Below are 21,287 nucleotides of genomic sequence, written 5' to 3'. Positions count from 1 at the left end.
TTTACAAAATTGTAGAAAGCGTGGGTGGAATTTGTGGGTAGAAGGTTTTCTTCTTGTTTAATGTGATTGTTTAATGTGCATTCAGTTTTTATCTGGTGGCATAAATTTTTGTATTGGCTTTTGAAGTTGGCAACGAGACCAGATTTGTTTTTCTGCCAAAGTGATTTTTTTTTTTGGATTAGCTTCCTTATTGTTATGGGTAATTTATTTTTTCTGGTTTTGGGAGTTGTTAAAGGTACATATAGTTTGATGACTCTTGACTTCAAGTAAAAATATGTTGTAATGATCTTCAACAGTATTGCATCCAGTGAATAGAAATTGCTAATCAAGGGATGAGAGATTGTTGTTTATAAGATCATGGTCGCCTTTTTTGAAGTTATAATTGGGGATTCCATTGTTGTGATTATTTTTGTGTGGATGTATGTTGAGACAAAAGTCAATCATGTTGTGGTCACTGTTGGAAAAGGGTTCTTTAATTTGTATTCCGTAAATTGAATTCAAACTATTGCAGAAGATGAGATCGAGGCAGTTGTTAAGTCTAGTGTTGTTGGTTACTAGTTGTTCTAGTCCCAGATTTGTTACTGCATTGTAGAAGGTTGCATGTGTGGGTTCAGTTTTAAATTCATTAAGGGTCCAGTTAATATGAGGTAGATTGAAGTCACCAAGAACGATAAAAGCGTGTGGGCAGGATGCTGCCCATGTTAGTAGTGTATTTAGCTTGTTTGAATGTTCGATGTCATAATCAGGGGGTCTGTAACATAGTAAGAATCGAAATGTGATATTTAAGGACAGTTCACAGACAATGGTCTCAGGAAGAGCAAGCTCCTGGGGAACTTTGATGTTTAGATGTAAGGACTTTTTATAGAAGATAGCAACACCACCTCGTCTATGGATTTCACGATCTGATCGGTAAACATGATAGTCTATTACTGTGGTAATGGAGTCAGGGAGAGATGCGTTGAGCCATGTTTCACAGACAAATATAACATCAAATTTAGCCATATTTAGTAAGAGGAGAAATTCAGGTATTTTATTTACAAGGCTTCTTGCATTGAGTAGCTTGCATTTAAGGCCAGTTGTGGTTTGAATAGAGGTAGTTAGTGGTGTGCGTGCCTAGTTTTGAGTGATGTTGGATTGGATGGGGTGGGGTTGGATGCGGAGTTGTGGGTTGTGTGACTTCCTTTTGATGCAATCAGCTCTATAGTCAATGTATAGATGCTTTTCTGCATTGTCTAGATGATTTTTGAGTTCTGTGCGGAATTCATGGGAGCGGATTCTTTGCAGTATGGATAAGTCTGGTCTTGAGTGAAGTTTTTTGTGGTTGGGATTGGTTTTTACAATGGCATTTATTGTATGAATGAATATGCGTTTGCTGGACTCATTTTTGCATACAACTCTACAAAATCTTGGGGCCACAGAGCCGTCATTGTATTTGCACCCAGGGCCGTCTCTGGTTATTTCAATGATATCTTCAGGAGAGATGTTTGTTGTATTTGAGTTACTTATGATATCACCAACTTTGGTAGTGATGTGTTTCCATTGTAGCCCAGATAGTGCAGTAGCAGTGCAAAGCGACCATCCTTGAGCAAATAGTGGTGGGTCCCCCTGCTTGCTTTCCTAGGCTTTCTCACACCTCTTTTCCTCCTTTCCCCATACCGGATCTTCGACACATGTCCCAGAGGTGGAAAGAACTGGGGTGCCAAGTAAGTCATCTAGAGACTATCCTTCCCATCCCCCCAGCCCTGTTTGTATCTTGCCGCTGAGGGCCGGATCCGATGCAAAGCACACATAGCCTTGGTGCCCCAAGTCTGGATTGCTGTGACACTGTCTGGGGGCATTTGCATGGCCCTTGTGTCATATACTGCGATGAGCATGCATGAGGTTTTAGCTCCTTGGAGGTTACTGGCTTTCCCAGCTTCCTGTGCCAGATCGAAATGCCCCATTTTCTGGGAGTCAGCGGGGTTGCAGACAACAGTAGGCTCTCCTCTTGATGGGGGAAGGGAACCAGGCTGTGGGGTTTCACTGTGGCCAAAGTAGAAAGTGGCATCGGGCTTTTCATGAAGGGAGGAGCTAGCGGCGGCGAAGTGCTCAGATTGGGAGGGTGGGGACCCAGCTGCCTCCCGTCATAGCACTGCTGCAGCAAAGCCTCCACTACCCTCCTGACCAGGTGTGTGTGTGTGTGTGTGTGTGTGTGTGTGTGAGAGAGGGAGAGGGAGAGGGAGAGGGAGAGAGAGAGAGAGAGAGAAAAAGAAAGAAAGAAAGAAAGAAAGAAAGAAAGAAAGAAAGAAAGAAAGAAAGAAAGAAAGAAAGAAAGAAAGAAAGAGAAATAAATAAATAAAAAGAAATAGAAAGGAAGGGAGACAGTGTGTGTGGTATGTGTGTGTGTCTGTGTGTGTGTGAGAGAGAGAGACAAGAAAAGAAAGAAAGAGCAAGAAAAAAAGAGGAAGGGAGAAAAAGAAAGAGAGAAAAAGAAAGAGAAAGAAATAAAGGAAAAAAAAGAAATAGGAAGGAAGGGGGAGAGAGAGAAAAAAACCTCTGTGCTATTATTTTTAATTGTTCCATTAGTTATCATATATTAATATTTTACACTGTATCTACATTTAGAGTGATTTTACTGTCTTTCTTTGCTCAGGGCTACCACATATTTTTCAGGGTTTACATACATTCAATGTCTATAGTCCAGAGCATAAATACACTTGTGTTTAACAGAGTTGAAAGGGACTTTGGAGGTCTTCTAGTCCAACCCCCTGCTCAGGCAGGAAAACTGAGGATGCCAAAATCTGAGCAGAGTCCTGGGAAAGGTGTCAGAATAACAGAATAACACTTAGAAGGGATCTTGTGGGGAACCCTATACCATTTCATAAAAATGGCTGTCCAGTCTTTTCTTAAAAACTTCCAGTGATTGAGCACCCAGAAGTTCTGGAGACAGGCAGTTCCACTGGTTAATTGTTCTCATTGTCAGGAAGTTTCTCCTTAGTTTTAGGTTGCTTCTTTCTCTGTTCAGTTTCCATCCATTGCTTCTTGTTTGCCTTCAGGGGCTTTGGAAAAATATATTGCCCCCCCTTCTTTGTGGCAGCCCCTTAAAAGCCCATTGCCTATCTCTTGGGCAAAGCATGTGAGCCATTTCCTCCTTTCAGTGGTCCATGAAAGTACATCTATAGTATATAGATAATAAAGAAAAAAAAAGGTGAACAACATTTTTACAGAACTATAGATACATTGAGGCTGGGTGTGACAAGGAATGCCTGGAAGAGGAGGGGCCAGGCAAGGCACCCCTTGACATGAGTGACATTAAGTTGGCCATGCCCACCCAGTCACATGACCACCAAGCATGCCCACCCAGTCACATGACTACCAAGCCACACCCACCAAATAAGCCACACCCACGGAACCAGTAGTAAAATGTTTTGAATCCTACCACTGGCTGATGTATATGAAAAGGCATTTGGTACATCAAAAGCAAGAGTGGTAGCAATCATTGTAGCTAAAAGGTGTGAATTTATGATAAAAGCCATAAAAGGCATGATATGAGAAGATTTCTTATAATTCAAGGCTTGATTTGTGGACAAGAGGTTATCTTAGCAAACTTGTATGCACCTAATATAAATAAAAGAGAGCTTTATAATAGGGTATATAAAGAAATAGAAGAAGTAAAAAAGGTTATTTGATAGCGACAGGTGATTATAATAGGGTTATGGATAGTGGAATTGACAAATCCATCAAAAGTGGAAATAAAGTATAATAATACAGATTTAAGAAAATGTATTAGTAGAAATAGATTAAAAATGTTTGGAGGGAATTACATGGTAATCAAAAGAGTTATACATATTTTTCTGGTAGATATTAAAATTTTACAAGAATAAATTATATATTTGTAACATTAACATTTAGAGAGGCATTAACATTTAGTGACCATTCAAAGTTACAATGGCACTGAAAAAAGTGACTTATGACCATTTTTCACACATATGACCATTGCAGCATTAGCACAGTCACGAGAGGTCAGGCGAGGAGAAGCACCCCTTGATGTGAGTGATGTCGAGTTGGCCACACCCAGCCAGTCACAAGCCATGCCCAGCCAATTATGTGACCACCAAGCCATGCCCAGCCAGTCACATGACCACCAAGCCACACCCACAAATTAAGCCACACCCATAGAACCGGTTGTTAAGAAATTTGAATCCTACTCCTGCCAATATCCCTTATTAATCAGGATACTAAGATTTTTACATCAATATTGGCAAATAGATTGAATAAATTTATAGGTAATTATATTAAAAATGACCAGTGTGGATTTATAAGAGGCCAACAAATGTCAGACATAATAAGAAGGGTATTAAGTATAGGTTATTGTATAAAGAATCAAAAATTAAAGGCAGGTTTATTAGAATTAGATGTATTTAAGGCCTTTGATTGTGTGGAATGAACTACATTGAAGATATTAATAGAGAAGTTAGGTTTTGGAAAACTTTTTAGAAAAGTGATAAATCAACTATATTCGGAGAATAACGCAAGAATAATTATAAATGATGGTGTTACAGAGACAATAACTTTAAGGCAGGGTTGCCCTTTATCCCTGGTTTTATTTGCATTATTGATGGAGGTTTTGGCAAATACAATTAGGGAAGATTCATTGATTGAAGGAATTGGTGTACATAAGAAAACTACAACAAATTTATTTGCAGATCATACATTATTAACATTTCAAAATGCCATAGTTATTATGGAGAGGATATATTTACATCTGAATGAATTTGGGAAATATGGTGGATTACAAATAAACTTGGAAAAATCAGAAATGATGTTATATAACCATAGTAAAGAAGAAATGGATGTATTGAAAGAAAAATATAAATTAAAAATAGTAGATAGTATTAAATATTTAGATATTGACATCCCCCCAAATATTCAAGAGTTAAAGAAAATATATTATGAAAAGTTAAAGAAAGATGTAAAAGTTAAAAGAGAGCAATGTGGGAAAGTAAAATTATCATGGTTTGGAAGAATTACAATGATAAAAATTAAAGTTTTACCAAAAATTAACTTTTTGTTTTGGAAGATCCCAATTAAGTTTTGGATCAAAAATTAAAGAGGTTTCCAGAAGTGTGTTGTAATGGAGGTAAGAGAGCAAGAATAAATAAAGCATTATGGTATGAACCATTAAAAAAGGGTGGGCTGGGTCTTCCAAATTTTAGAAATTATTGGGTAGCTAATCAATTAAAGGTGGTCCCAGATATTTTAGCATTAACTAGAGATTTACTATGGAGTTGAAAGAATTAAGGGAAATAGGTAGTCCAATTGAAACATATTGGTTTAAAAATGTTGTTAAAAAAATTGCTAGAAAGATTCAAAATCCATTTAAAAAAAACTTTGATAGAACTATGGAATAAATGGAGATACCGGTTTATGCCAGGAATTTCTCCTTTAACACCAGTGGTGGAAATGGAGAAGTTCCCTAAGATTGAATTGAAAGAGTGGATTAGTAAATTAAAAGAAAATCAGATATATAAATGGGAAGACTGGAAGAACAAGATAAGAATATAACACAACTAAAGAATGTTTTTTCAGATATTAAATTAAATTGTTTGAATTTAATACAATTAGAGAAATGGATAAAAATAGAAGAAAGATTCAAGGAGAAAGAAAGACAGTTAACGAAATTTGAAATGATTATAAAAGAATGTGAGGTGAAGGAAGAATATATAGGTAAAGGAAGAATTGGGAAAATATATAGAATATTAACTGAATTAGAAGATCAGGCAAAAGGTTTAAAATTAATTTGGGAACCAGATTTAGGAGAAATAAATGATAATGATTGGAAAAATATTTGGAATACAAGAGTATATAAAAATATGTCAGTTAGAGTTAAGGAAAATGGATATAAAATGATATGGAGGTGGTGCCTAACACCATGTAAATTAAATCAAATAGATGATAAATATAAAAATATTTGTTGGAGGTGCAAAAAAGAGGTGGGAACATATAAACATATGTGGTGGGATTGTGATAGTGCACAAAAATATGGGATATGGTGTTTAGGGAAATTAGAGCACTTTTGAATGTAAATTTAGATATGTCACTGAGGATTACATTATTGTTGCTGGTGGAAAAATAGGATATAAATGAAACAAAAAAGGAACTGATTGTACATTTGATAATGCCAGCTAGATTAGTGATGGCTAAATATTGGGGACGAAATTGAGATATGCAAAGAAATGAGTGTTATAATGAAATCTGGAGTATAGCAGCAAATGATAAATTGACAACAGAAATCAAATTTTAAAAAGGGACGATTAAAGTAAACCATTATAATGAAATATGGGGATTTTATAAAAATAGTGTTGGTGGAAGGCAAAGGGAATAAACCTACTCAAGAACATATGTTGTTTTGGAGGGGATAAGGGCACAATTGGAATATATTGTATATCTTTTAAATGTTATAAAAGAAGAAATATAAGTAATAAAAATGGTCTCTGGGGGAGGGAGTGCACTGTAATATTTGCATTTTTTTGTATCTAGATTTATATGTGTTATGTTTGTATTATTTGTATTCAAAATAAATACATAAAAAAGAAGCAAAATCAGAATAGAGCTGGAAGGGATCTTGGAGGACTTCTAGTCCACCCCCCTCCTCAGCAGAAGATCCTACACCATTTCAGACAAGTGACTGTCCAGTCTCTTCTTAAAAATCTCCAGTGATGAAGCACCCCCAATATCTGAAGGCAAGCTGTTCCACTGATTAATCGTCCTGTTAGGAAGTTTCTCCTCAATTCCAAGTTGCTTCTCTCCTTGGTTAGTTTCCGTCCATTGTTTCTTTCCCTGCCCTCTGATGCTTTGGTAAATAAGCTGACCCCCCCTCTTCTTTGTGGCAGCCTCTCAAATACCAGAATATTGCTATTATGTCCCCCTTTAGTCCTTTTCTCTAGACTAGTCAAACCCAAATCCTGTAACCGTTCTTTTATGTTTTAGTCTTCAGGCCTTTAATCTACTTCATTGCTCTTCTTTACACTTTTTCCCAAAGTCTCAATATCTTTTTTGTAATGTGGTGATCAAAACTGGATGCACTCTACAGGTGTGGTCTTACTACGGCTTTATAAAGCAGTAGTAATACTTCATATGATTTGATTCTATGCCTCTGTTTATACAACCAAGGATTGTATTAGCTTTTTTGGCTTCTGCCGCACATTGCTGACTCTTGTTTAAGTGATCATCCACTAAGACTCCAAGATCCCTCTCACAGTTAATGTTTTTTAGCCAGGTTTCACCTAATCTGTACTTGTATCTTTGCTTTTTCCTGCCCAGGCATAAACCCTTACTTTTGTCCACATTAAATTTCATTTTGTTGGATAGGGCTCATCATTCAAAACTGTCAAGATCTTTTTTGGATCCTGAGCTTGCCCTCTGGGGTGTTGGCTATTCCTGCCAGCTTTGTAACATCTGCAAATTTGATGAGTTATTGCCTCATCTAAGTCATTAATGAAGATTTATGAAGAAGTCACAGATCAATATACACTGCTCAAAAAATAAAGGGAACACTTAAAAAACATAATGTAACTCCAAGTCAATCACACTTCTGTGAAATCAAACTGTCCACTTAGGTAGCAACACTGATTGACAATCAATTTCACATGCTGTTGTGCAAATGAAATAGACAACAGGTGGAAAGCAAAGGCAGTTAGCAAGACATCTCCAATAAAGGAGTGGTTCTGCAGGTGGTGACCACAGACCACTTCTCAGTTCCTATGCTTTCTGGCTGATGGTTTGGTCACTTTTGAATGCTGGCGGTGCTTTCACTCTAGTGGTAGCATGAGACAGAGTCTACAACCCACACAAGTGGCTCAGGTAGTGCAGCTCATCCAGGATGGCACATCAATGCGAGCTGTGGCAAGAAGGTTTGCTGTGTCTGTCAGTGTAGTGTCCAGAGCATGGAGGTGCTACCAGGAGACAGGCCAGTACATCAGGAGACGTGGAGGAGGCCATAAGAGGGCAACAACCCAGCATCAGGACTGCTACCTCTGCCTTTGTGCAAGGAGGGACAGGAAGAGCACTGCCAGAGCCCTGCAAAATGACCTCCAGCGGGCCACAAATGTGCATGTGGCTGCTCAAACGGTCAGAAACAGACTCCATGAGGGTGGTATGAGGGCCCGACGTCCACAGGTGGGGGTTGTGCTTACAGCCCAACACCGTGCAAGACGTTTGGCATTTGCCAGAGAACACCAAGATTGGCAAATTCGCCACTGGCTCCCTGTGCTCTTCACAGATGAAAGCAGGTTCACACTGAGCACATGTGACAGACGTGACAGGGTCTGGAGATGCCGTGGAGAACGTTCTGCTGCCTGCAACATCCTCCAGCATGACCGGTTTGGCAGTGGGTCAGTAATAGTGTGGGGTGGCATTTCTTTAGGGGGCCACACAGCCCTCCTTGTGCTTGCCAGATGGAGCCTGACTGCCATTAGGTACCGAGATGAGATCCTCAGACCCCTTGTGAGACCATATGCTGGTGTGGTTGGCCCTGGGTTCATCCTAATGCACGACAATGCTAGACTTCATGTGGCTGGAGTGTGTCAGCAGTTCCTGCAAGACGAAGGCATTGATGCTATGGACTGGCCCACCCGTTCCCCAGACCTGAATCCAATTGAACACATCTGGGACATCATGTCTTGCTCCATCCATCAACGCCATGTTGCACCACAGACTGTCCAGGAGTTGGGAGATGCTTTTAGTCCAGGTCTGGGAGGAGATCCCTCAGGAGACCATCCGCCACCTCATCAGGTGCATGCCCAGGCGTTGTAGGGAGGTCATACAGGCACATGGAGGCCACACACACTACTGAGCCTCATTTTGACTTGTTTTAAGGACATTACATCAAAGTTGGATCAGCCTGCAGTATTTTTTTCCCACTTTAATTTTGAGTGTAATTCCAAATCTAGACCTCCATGGGTTGCTAAATTTGATTTCCATTGATAATTTTTGTGTGATTTTGTTGTCAGCACATTCAACTGTGTAATGAACAAAGTATTTAATAAGAATATTTCATCCATTCAGATCTAGGATGTCTTATTTTTGTGTTCCCTTTATTTTTTTGAGCAGTGTATATATAAAAGTATTAATTCTATTCTTTCAGACTAAGCTTTTAAAAATGTTTGCCTATTTGCAATGTTTAATTACTTAACATCCTTTATATAATTTAATTCATTTAGCCTTAAAATGATCTGGTATGTCATTATTCATAACATAATGCCTAAGATGTTGCATATGTTGTAGCATTAGTTACAAACAATAGTTTTTATCAAATTTATTTTTTAAGGTTTATATTGATCTTGTGATTGCATTGATTCAGCTGTTAACTGTCCAGAATAAAGCAGGTTACACTGGAAGAACAGAGCAACATCTTTTCCAATAAATAATATTCTTACTATATTCCTTGGAATGATATATTTGGCTCTAGTATGGAACATGCCACTAAGAAATTGATTTCTAAGCTTTTCTGAAGCTCTAACAGCTAAAACATTCAAGATGCTTATTTAATTTGCTTTTAATGACCACATTTTTTTTATCATGATTAATCAATTAAAACTATACTAATGAATACTATAAAAGTTATTAAAAGGGAGGCCGGGTGACTGCACCAGTGACTCTTTCTTGTCTCAACCACCCCACAAAGTTGTTAGAACTTTAAGCCTAAATCCCAATTCAGGATATTCAAAAGGAAAATGTCCTCACTTATTTACATTATGGCAATTACGATGCAGTCTCTTCATTCTTCTGTAATATGTTTTTGTCAATTCATACTTTGCTCATTAATTTCTAAGTTGATATTGTAGTGAATAAGAACGTAAAAAAATATTTACGTATATTTCTTGTATTGGCTGTACATTAGAACACATAGATATAACTGGTCTTCATTTGTATGTATTACAGGACTATTGCCAACTATCTGGTATGGAGAATGGTTTATTCAAGAATATTCAACCTCAGTCGACGTTTTCAATATAGATGGCTAGAATTTTCGAGGGTGAGTATGAGACATCAATATCCATGTTATTCCTGCCTATAAGATGAATAACAATATTTGATATCCATATTTCATGATCTAGCCTGCCTGAACCAAAAGTTTCTGTAGAGATCAATGTGTATTGAACAAACCATTGCGATTTGGATCCTGACAACCATTTTTTTTAAAGGGATCTCTAGAGTTTCTTTGTTTACTTATTTGAAAAATTTATATGGCCAACCATAATACATAAAATCACTCTGAATGGCTAACAATTAATAGAACACATAAAAAAAACAACTTACATATCACCAAGTGCTGTAATGCTTCAATCACAAAAACATAAATACTGGGCTTACCTCGCACCCTGGCTCAATGCTTGAGGGAAAAGCCAAGTTTTAATGGCCTTTAAGAAGACAAGGAGGGTAGAGTTGCTCTGTTTCTCAAGGGTAGGCTGTTTCACTGGGTAAGCACAGCTACAGAAAAGGCTATACATGAACTTACCATAATATATCAATCTTAACTCAAACAGGTAATCCAGGGAACAACATCTTTACCGCCTCAATGGGATAAATGTGTAAACTTCCTAGAAAGTGCTCTCCCATATGTTCTTGGCAAAATATTTGTACAACTACATTTCCAAGAAGATAAAAAAGAAATGGTAGGTTTTATTTTGTTTTACTTAATTTTTTAATATTTGTTTGATTGTTTCAACACAGTAAACAATAGTAGAAGAGTTCACAGCAATTATACAAATTGCTATTGTAGAAAATAAAGAGTCCCAGCTTCAGGAACAAATAACATCCATATGAAATCTATAAGGTTAAATAGATATTATAGTTTACTTAGGATCAGCTGGGTAGAAATGAATACGTAATTGTTTTTCTGTCTTTAAACTGAGTTAGATACTAACTGCTACACTTACCATAGTTTTGTACCAATTTTGCAGCATTTTCTTCCACAAAGCTTGAGTTTTGTATCACTATAGATAAGGGAATACAGACATTTCAAAATAAGATCCTGAGGAAATTATAGTGCTGTTTTCATGCAGTATACATGCTAGCATTTGGTACCAATTACATTGTTTTGTTCCATCAAGGGCAAGTTTTGCAACCCCATCAAAACTAGGTCACTTATATGCATTCTATGTATTAGCAATGAAAATATTGTTCTAGGGCCTATTGACCACTGAGAGCATACTAATTCTAATGGACATTCTTGAATTTTATAAATACATATATGTAAGAAACAAAAATATATTACTATATTACAAAAACAAAAGAGTCATAAAACGAAGACACCAAATTTAGACTCAACATCTCTATGAACACTAAACAGAGTATAAGACAAGGTAGTGCAGGGGCCTTCAAACTTGACAACTTTAAGGCTTGTGGACTTCAACTCCCAGAATTCCTGAGTTAACATGACTGGAGGAGGAATTCTGGGAGTTGAAGTCCACAAGTCTTAAACTTGCCAAGTTTGAAGACCCTTGAGGTAGTGTGATATCCCTGTGCTTACCTACAATGCTTGATAGAATATTTACCATAAATCATAAAATGGGTGGTATTATAAGATAGATGTTTGTAGAAAGATAGTGGATGCTGTGAGGCTTGTAGCAAGGAATAAATTATCACAAGAAGGAAAACTGCTGTGTTTCTTGTTATATGGAAGTGAGAGTTGTGTCACAAGAAACACAAACATGTTGAATGGGGCACTTAAGTGGTTGTAGCAAAACAAACAAGTAAAATGATTTAAGAATAGTTAATGACAGAATATGGATTGAATACAAAATTGAGTAACCACTATGAAATATTTTGAGGTGGCATGGTTATACAGAGAGCATGAGAGAGATTTTAAACAAAAAGAGAAATAGTGTATCGGTTAAGAGGAAGGGGAAGATTGAAAAAATTCTGGCTGGCTGCATTAATAAAATCCTGAAAAGAGAAAGGTATGAAGCATAAAGACTAAAAGGCAGCATAGGAGGCGGATAACAGATATGATATAAGCAAATATATAAATTGATTGTGAATAGTGTGGGTGCAAGACTGATTGAAGGCACACACACATACATATGCATGTGCGCGCGCACACACACATCATATGCATGTGCGCCACACACATACATATGCATGTGCGCGCACACACATACATATGCATGTGCGCACACACGCAGAGTTTAACCTATGTTTCCTTTTCTTTTATCCTATGTTATGCTTTTAACTTCTTTTGCTTAATAATTCTTATTCCTTTATGGTACTTGGTATAATGTTGCTTACTGCCCCAGGAAATAGTGTGATGGCTATGTATGTATTGGAATATTAGCTGTGCCTGAGTATAGGCATAACCCAAAATGTGTTGTAGAGGAAAATTGGAAAAGAAAACTTTTCATCTTGAATAAACAATCCCATGCATGTTTATAATCCTAGGCACACTCCATTTATGCCAGGGGTGGGATTCAGTTTTTTTAACAACCGGTTCTGTGGGCGTGGCTTGGTTGGTGGGTGTGGCTTGGTGGTCATGTGACTGGGTGGGCGTGGCCAACTCAATATCACTCATGTCAAGGGGCGCTTTTCCTCACCTGGCCTCTCATGACAGTGGGAATGCTGCAACGGTCATAAATATGAAAAATGGTCATAAGTCACTTTTTTCAGTGCCATTGTAACTTTGAATCATCACTAAATGAACTGTTGTAAGTCAAGGATTATCTGTACAAAAATACAAAAAGCTTCTTTGCTTGCAAAAAGCTGCCCTAAATACCAATCATTAGATTAAAAATACCTGCAAGCCAGAGTTACAAATCAGGCAGGGTGCCAGAGCACCTTGAGGAATTAAAATAGTTAAAATGCAGTGATAACTATCAGCAGCCATCTCTTGCTCATAAAGTGAAACCCTTTAGCAGAGAGGTCATTTAAGCTCTCCAGAAAAAGCACACCCAAGAAAAGCAATCCTTAGTTCCATTTGCACCACTTAAAGATACCAGCTGGTCTCAATCATCTCACAAGATATCCTAAGGAAATCATCCAGACCTTTAAGAAAAGGTCACATGCCCTCCAGAAAGGCAGTAAGAAAAATCAGTGCCAAGTTTGCATCCTGCCTCTTGGAAGAATACCCCAAAAGGACAGTGCCAGATATCGCTAAAGCAGTGAAGGAACACCCCCTCCCCAGATAGAAAAAGAAACTGTGAGGCAGCAAAAAATTCAAACACAATACAAATAATTAAATCACAACAGTAGCTGTTGCTTTTTGAAGTTGAATAGGGAAAATTATCCCACCAATAAAGACAGGATTAAATGTCACCAAGCACAGAATTAACCTTAATCAAAAACCAGTTTTAGACCAAAACTCAGAAAGGGTATGTAAACTCACGTTTGAATGTCAATCTTTCTAGCTAGCCAAGAAGCTCTGCTGACCATCACTCATCTTGGTTCCCTGTCACTAAAAGCTTTGCTTCATTATTCAATTATTTCTTCAAAGTGCTGATTGTCCAGGGAAGTATTTCCTTCCAACAGCAGTGTAAAAATCTTAAAACAACCCTTCCCCTTTAAAAAAGTCAAGCCTCAGAAGCTCTGGAGACAGGAAGTCTAGGCATACTGGCAAGAATGTAATAAGAGTGGAAAAAAACAAAAGGAGATTGCTTCTAACTACTGGTTCTCCAAACTGCCTAGAAAGTTAACAAGGGGTTCTATAGAACTGGATAGAACCGGTAGAATCCCACCCCTGATTTATGTCTTGTACATGCCTCTTTGTGGTAAATCTCATGGAAATGTTGGATTTTAATATGAATATGGACAATATGTAAATAAATACTCTGGTTTATTTCATTTTTAAAATGAGTCCTTTTCATTTCTTTAGTTTATCAATCATGTTTCAGCTGCTTAGACATTATAACCCTAACCCCATGTCCTCTTAGTGGTAGGTGCCTGTTGCAAAACAAATAATCTATTAGGACATTCTCAACTGTAGTCAACGATGAACGCATGTCCTGGGTGTCATCTTGTCTTTCTTCTTTGATCAAACATATAATATTTATGATCTAAATTTAGCAATATATTTGACCAAAAGCCTAAGCAGCATGAATGGCTATGCCTCAACAATTTTGATAAGAACTCTGAGGATATAAGAACATTCTTCCTGTTAGCACTATTGCTACAGATGTGGATAAAAATCAGAATATACTCCAGAGCCCAATTGTAGACTCTAGAATATGAGCTAACAACGTCTGAGTTCAGGGAGTTCAGCTCATTAGTTCACTAAGTTAATTGAAACATTGCTCTGCCATCATTATTCTCTGAGTTAACCTATTCCCTGGGATGCAGTTTACTCTTGATTGTTGAATACTCAGTCCTGTACTGACTTCCATATTGAATTAAAATAATGCAATATTAAAAGACATTAATGAATCATAAAAATAAGATGCTGCAAGTCCCCTAGGTCATTTAGGGAAGGGCATTTTATATAGATCAATATAAAAACACAATTTCAGCCAGCAGTTTCCAGGGTGGTAGCTGAATTGAAACAAAAACAGAAGTGTTGCAGCACCTTGAAGACCAACAATTCTGTTATAATATTAATGGAAGTTTAATGCAATAATGTTAATCTAAACCTATTTCTTAGGTTTAGGTGAAATTAGAAGTTTCATCTACCACTTACTCCATTTTTTCTGAGTATTTTGTCAATATTTGTTTTCACATTTCAGATTAATATTTAGGGGAAAATCTAACTTTGATGCTTTTACATACTTTCTTTCAGAATAAATGCATTTGATAAAAATCTTGCTATTTTTATCAGTCTTAGACAGTTTTTGTTACTATGATGTGTTTTTTTCTTAGAATTGAAATTAGAGGCTAGCAATACAATGCAGGGTAAAAATGTATGGGAATTGAAATACAAAACACCTAATGTTTCCTTCAGATGACAGAGCTGACTGAAGGAATTCGATGGGCCTTTATAGACATGTTAGAAAATGAAAATGACTGGATGGATTTGGAAACAAAAAGAAAAGCTGTTGAAAAGGTAAGGATATTAAAATACAGTCTATACTATCATATGTGAATGCATAGCAAGAAAAAGAACTGAAAACAGGATTGGATGTTTATTGCAAAGTTCTATGATTTGTATCTTTTATTTGAAAAGAAGGTATTTATTGAGCTGCCCTTTAAGGGGGATCAATTAGCATGCCTGACGACTTGACGCTTAAACACCTTAATTGAAGCAACATTCAGTATGGTTGAGCTTCAAATATTACATCAAACCCAGAGGCTACAGAGGCTGCCTCTAATTAAGAAACCACAACTTATCAGTGCCAAAACTCATTGTGTTTACCAATTTGTTTGTAATTGCGGAGACAATTACATCAGCAGAACTGATAGGTGTTTGGCTTTCAGAATAAAGGAGCATCTTCTGAAATGGGTCCAAACAGCCTTGGGTAATCCAACAACAGCAGCAAATCATGGCCATAAAATGCCTTCTTCGGCCATTACAAGACACTTACTATCTACAGGTCACCAGGTGGATCAAAACTCTGCATTTAAAGTTCTACTATGCCATCTGAACTCTCGTTTCCTGCAATTTGCTAAGGTAGTTGCCATTAACCATTTGAAGCCCCCCTTGTGTGTGCAGAAATGGCTTTATGTCAATCTACACCTCCCATGGGCATAAGGCTTGCCATTGGTTGCTTTCCTGCATATATTATAGGCTTAATTAATTAATGCTCTTGCTAGATCTTATATTTGAGGCTGATTTTAACTATGCTATTGTAATGTAGGTACTAATGAGTCAATATGAAATGCTTGCATCTACCTCTTTGTCTTTTGATTAAATTATTAAAAGGGACTGGTTAACTCTTCTTTATAGTCATGGTGATTCTTTGATTCATTTTGCATTTAAATAGAACAAGTTAGTAATTATATTTAAATAAACAGTTTTCCTTGGGAGAGAAACTATTAATGTAAGGCTTTAAGACTTCTCTTCTGACATTATTCAATTCCTGGAATTGATTGGAATTACTGGATTGCCCCATATTGTATATCTCAAATCAAATCAAATCAAATCAAACATTTATTGTCAATGTACAACATGTATACAATAAAATAGAAATGAGCCTCCCTTGGTGTAGCCCCCCCAAAAAAAAAAAACACAAAATACATCTCAGTAACTCAATAAATGAAAGAAATAGAATCCCTAAACCCAAATAAGTAATAACTAACACACATTCCCATTTACCTATATGTATGTAACATATTATATTACATTGGTATGAACATGTTGCACGTTACGCTGGCCCTGAAAGACTATCATATTAAATCTAATTGTGGTGTTATGTTGCATTCAGAAGTCTGACAGCCCATGGATAAAAGCTATTTTTCAGCCTATTCATTTGTCTAGTTATGCTTCTATATCTCCTGCCCTATGGTAGGAGAGTAAAGAAGTGCTGATCAGGGTGTGAATAATCCCTGAGGATTTTCTCACTCTGCTGAGGCAGTGGGTCCTGGCGATTTCATCCAGTGGTGTCAGGGGACAGCCTGTAATTTTTTGTGCTGTGCTCAACACCCTCTGTAATGCCTTTTTGTCCGTGGCTGTCAAGCCAGCATACCATACCATAACACAATATGTAAGGGGGCTTTCTATCGTAGACTGGTAAAAGGAAATAATCAGTCATCATTCCACCTAATATTTCCGCAAGACCCTAAGGAAATGGGGTCTCTGTTGAGCCTTCCTGACCACCTGGATTGTGTTATTTTTCCAGATGATATCTTGGCTAAGGTGGACTCCCAGAAATTTGAAAGAGGAGACCCTCTCCACACAGCCCCCTTGATGTAGAGTGGGCAGGTTCCACTCTCTGCTTCTGGAAGTCTAATACCATCTCCTTTGTCTTGCTGAAGTTTAGATGCAAGTTGTTTTCTGAACACCAGGTGGATAACTTCTGGAGTTCTTCCCTGTATGCTAATTCATCTCCTCCTGTAATAAGACTGGGTATTGTGGTATCATCTACAAATATTGGTCAAAGTTTGATGGAAGACATGACCTGAGGTGTTGAAGAACCAGTGTCTCAAAGCACATCATCACTATAGATTTATTGATTTTATTTATTTGATTTGCCAATTGTTTACAAGATAATAAGTATAAGTGTATACATAGTTGTGAATACATGAAATGGGTACATATAAGAAAAATAAAAGAATAAGAGAAACAATAGGACAGGGACGGTGGGCACGATGGTGCGCTTTATGCACCCCCTACAGACCTCTTAGGAAAGGGGTGAGGTCAATAGTAGACAGTCTAAGGTTAAAGTTTTTGGGGTTTGGGGAAGAGACTACAGAGTCGGGTAGAGTATTCCAGACATTGACCACTCTATTGCTGAAGTCGTATTTCCTGCAATCAAGTTTGGTGCGGTTTACTTTGAGTTTGTATCTATTGTGTGCTCTTGTGTTGTTATGGTTGAAGCTGAAGTATTCATTGACAGGTAGGACATTGCAATGTATGATTTTATATACCATGCTTAAGTCAGACCGAAGACGGCGTAATTCAAGGTTTTCTAGTTTTAGAATTTCAAGTCTGGTGGCATAAGGTATTCTACAACGAGTAGAAGAGTGGAGAACTCTTCTTGTGAAATATTTCTGGACTTTCTCAATTGTGCTAATATCAGATACGTAATGAGGGTTCCAGACTCATGAACTGTATTCGAGTATTGGTCTAGCAAATGTTTTGTATGCTCTGGTTAGTAGTGTGATATTACCAGAGAAAAAACTACGTAGGATTAGGTTAACAACTCTTAATGCCTTTTTGGTTACTGCAATGGGTCTATAGTCATTCAGGTTGTTTATTGCTGTTTTCTTTGGAATTGGAATGATAGTGGCTGCTTTCAGACATGATGGACCAGTGGCTGATTGCAGGGAGAAGTTAAAAATCCTTGTTAGGACCTCTGATATTTGGTCAGCACAGGTTTTAACCACTATCCCCAGCACCTCATCTGGACCTGCAGCTTTATTGGAATTCACAGCCTTCAATACAGCTCTCACTTGGTGTTCATGCAAGGCGAGTGGCTGGGAGTTGGAGGGCCGGCGGGCTGGGGCTACAGGGTCAGGTCTCTTGACCTCATAGTGGGTGAAGGTGTTCAATTCCTCTGCCAATGAGGCATCAGAGTTGACTGTCTTCATCGTATTGCCCTTATAGTTAGTTAGATGCTGCAGTCCCTGCCACACCTGCCTTGGGTTGTTGTCTGCTAGATGGTTCTCCACCTTTTGTTTATATTTTTGTTTAGCTACCTTGGTGCCTCTCCGTAGATTTGCCCTGGCCTCATTGTATTATCTCTGTCACCTGCCTTAAAGGAGGAATTTCGGGCTCTCAGGAGTGTCTGTACCTCTGTTGACATCCAGGATTTGCAATTCTCATAGATGCACTTGTTCACTGTTACATTATCTGTGCATATTTTGATATATGAGAGTACGGTGTCAGTGAATTCTTGCAACTCCAAATGTTTAAATATACTCCATTCAGTAGTCTCAAAGCAGTTTTTCAACTGGCAGAGTGTTCCATCTGGCCAGATTTTAACAGTTTTCCTGACTGGCCGTATCATTTTCCTAAGGGGGATATACTTTGGGCACAATAGCAGAGAGATGTGGTCAGACGTACCCAGATGGGAGTGGAGATTGCTCTATATGCCTGACTTAAGTTTGAATACATATGGTCTAAAGTGTTCTTACCTCTGGTGGTATACTGCACATACTGCACAAACTTAGGAAGAACAGACTGTAGACAAGCTTGATTAAAATCCCCAGCCACGACAAAAGCGCCCTCAGGGTAAGTTTGCTGCTACCTCTTGATGGTGTCATGTAACTTAGAGAGTGCTGTGCTAACATTTGCATCAGGTGGACTATAGACAGTGGTGATAATTATAACAGAAATGATAGTTTATAGATTATAACAGACAAATGATAGTTAAGAATTCCACATCCGTAGAACAGTGTGTATAAGTAACTACTGTTATCTGTGATTATAACACAGTCTTCAACTTTTTATTTGTTTATTATTTGTATTCCTTATAAAAATCTGGAAATCATTTAAAATAAAATATATTTGGGTCATTGTATGCCTGATATATTACAATATTGTCAATACAGTCAAGTACAGTTTCTACTGAATAGAACTTATTACAGTGCAATATGTTCAGGGGTGGGATTGTACTGGCCATGCAAACCAGTGGTTCCGGTAAGCATTTGGCCCCGCTCACCCACCCCTGCTCTTTCCTGTGCTTTATTTTATTTTTTTAGAGCACAGATGATTCATGCGGCAGAGTGGTTTGCTGCGCCTCAGCTGTTTTATTCACAGAGGCTGCAGTAGAAGGTAAGTATTAGAGCTGAAAATGGGCTTTTTTAAACACTGTGCATGTGTGCTCACCAAACCAGTTGTTACACCGGTTGAATTGCACCACTGAATATGTTTGATTATATTAAAGAAGAATTGTATAACTTATGCAGAAGAATCAAATTTGAAATTTCAATTTAAGATGGTGTATGGAATATTAAGGCTGAGGTTTACCTTTAACTTTTTTTGGCATGGTTGGGGACTACTGTGCAATAATGGGGGAGGATAATGCAAAGTAGGTAGGCATATATGTTCTTTTAGCTGGGTGTTATTCCATGTTAAAGGACACAGTACAGTTTTTAATGTTTTTCACTGAAACTGATATAAAATTATACCACTAATTTTCAGCAACTGTGGTTAAAAGTTCCGTTCCCAAAGCCTCATGTTATCTGTAATTTAAAAGTATCAATATAATTGTCCCAAGTATTTTCAGTCAGAAATTATGGTGCACATAATTATTAGCTCATGAAATTTAATACATACCAAACTTATAACTTTTGTTTTACTTTTTCTGATGCTTCAGTAGTTCTTAAAACTATTCTCCCTTATTCTTTCAAGCTTTTTATAGATATGTTTTATATTTCATAAAAATGGAATTTGTAGTAGTAGTTGTACAATTGCTTTCAACCCTTTGTGTTCTGATGGAAATAATTTCCAGGATTGTCTGTTTATAATTTAAGTATTTCAATTCCTGTAAGCTCATGTTTGTGTATTCTGAGATATCTAACCACTTCTGTTTGTTTTATTCTTAATATTTTAACATATAATTATGCATTATGTTCATTGATATTATTAGTTACCATTTTTGCATTAAAACAGATGATGATTTCTTTTGTTGTCTAAAAATAGACTTTAATGGCTCTCATCTGCAATAAGAACCCCATTCTAAGATCTCCATTATCTTTCTTCATCAGTATTTCTGTTAAAGTGGGAAGAAAATTCCAAAAAACAAACTTATTGTGCCTTATTTGACTCCTTCTTAGAAACTATGATAAACTGACTTGTTGATGTGAGAAACTTGCTCTGACTCTTCTGGGTCTCTTTCCACATGGGGCTTCTTTTATGTGAAGCAGCCTTCAAATACTAGATCTTCCAGGAAGCACATAAGTTGCTTCACAGCTTGAAACCATTTTTTGATGTATAATGTTTTCACTATTTTGTGTGACATAAGAAAATATGCAGCTATGAATGTCTATTTATAGATTTCCAGGGATTCTTGGAGACTTTATTTTATAATTGTTCATTTTAAGCTTTCAGGGGAAACTTATCTTAATAAGGTAATAATAGACTTTAAAAACACTTGAATGCAAAAGGCAGAGGCAAAAGAGAAAAAATGTAATTTTCTACAAGTTCTTTTAAGAGAAAACTTCAGCATTCTTAGATGAAAAACAATAAATGTAATGCTTTTTAGCTGATACAAATGTGAAAAATGTATTGAATACAGAAGTGGTATGCTGCCAGTTTGCACCAGTTCTAGTGATCTGGTAGTGCCAGTCAGCAGTTGGGTTTGTTGATTGTTGATTGGCTGTTGTTACTGAGACACAGGGGTGGGATTCAAATTTTTTAACAACCGGTTCTGTGGGCGTGACTTAGTTGGTGATCATGCGACTGGCTGGGCATGGTCAACTCAATATCACTCACATCGAGGCACGCATCTCCTTGCCTGCCCTCTCATGACTGTGGGGAAGCTGCAACAGTCATAAGTGTGAAAAACAGTCATAAGTCACTTTTTTCAGTGCCATTGTAACTTTGAATGGTCACTCCACAAAAGCAAAGTACCAGCAAAGGAGGAAAAAAAAACTCCAGAGAAGTTCCTGAGACAGGAAGTCTAGTCCTGTCAAGAATGTAATAAGAGTTAATGGAGAGGCAGTTTCTGTAAGCAACACCAGAATGTTTCCTTCCTGCCTTCCTTACAGGATTAGGCCAGTAA

At 37.4% G+C, this 21,287-nt stretch overlaps 1 protein-coding gene across 3 annotated transcripts in view; it reads left to right on the top strand.

Annotated features, from left to right (window-relative positions):
* Window positions 1-21,287, top strand: part of PHEX (phosphate regulating endopeptidase X-linked) — a 145,672-nt gene that overhangs the window by 56,481 nt on the left and 67,904 nt on the right. For all 3 annotated transcript variants that reach the window (XM_026674905.2, XM_087966916.1, XM_087966915.1), the window contains 3 exons: window positions 9,922-10,015; window positions 10,527-10,655; window positions 14,906-15,007. In XM_026674905.2, the coding sequence (XP_026530690.1) occupies window positions 9,922-10,015; window positions 10,527-10,655; window positions 14,906-15,007 (325 nt within the window). The remainder of the gene's footprint in view (window positions 1-9,921; window positions 10,016-10,526; window positions 10,656-14,905; window positions 15,008-21,287) is intronic.

The sequence above is a fragment of the Notechis scutatus genome, chromosome 5 (assembly GCF_049901735.1).
Source record: "Notechis scutatus isolate UNSWTSFEM ecotype Mainland chromosome 5, rNotScu1.2, whole genome shotgun sequence".
In the NCBI taxonomy this organism is placed as follows: domain Eukaryota; kingdom Metazoa; phylum Chordata; class Lepidosauria; order Squamata; family Elapidae; genus Notechis; species Notechis scutatus.
This window is presented reverse-complemented; position numbering and strand designations above follow the sequence as displayed.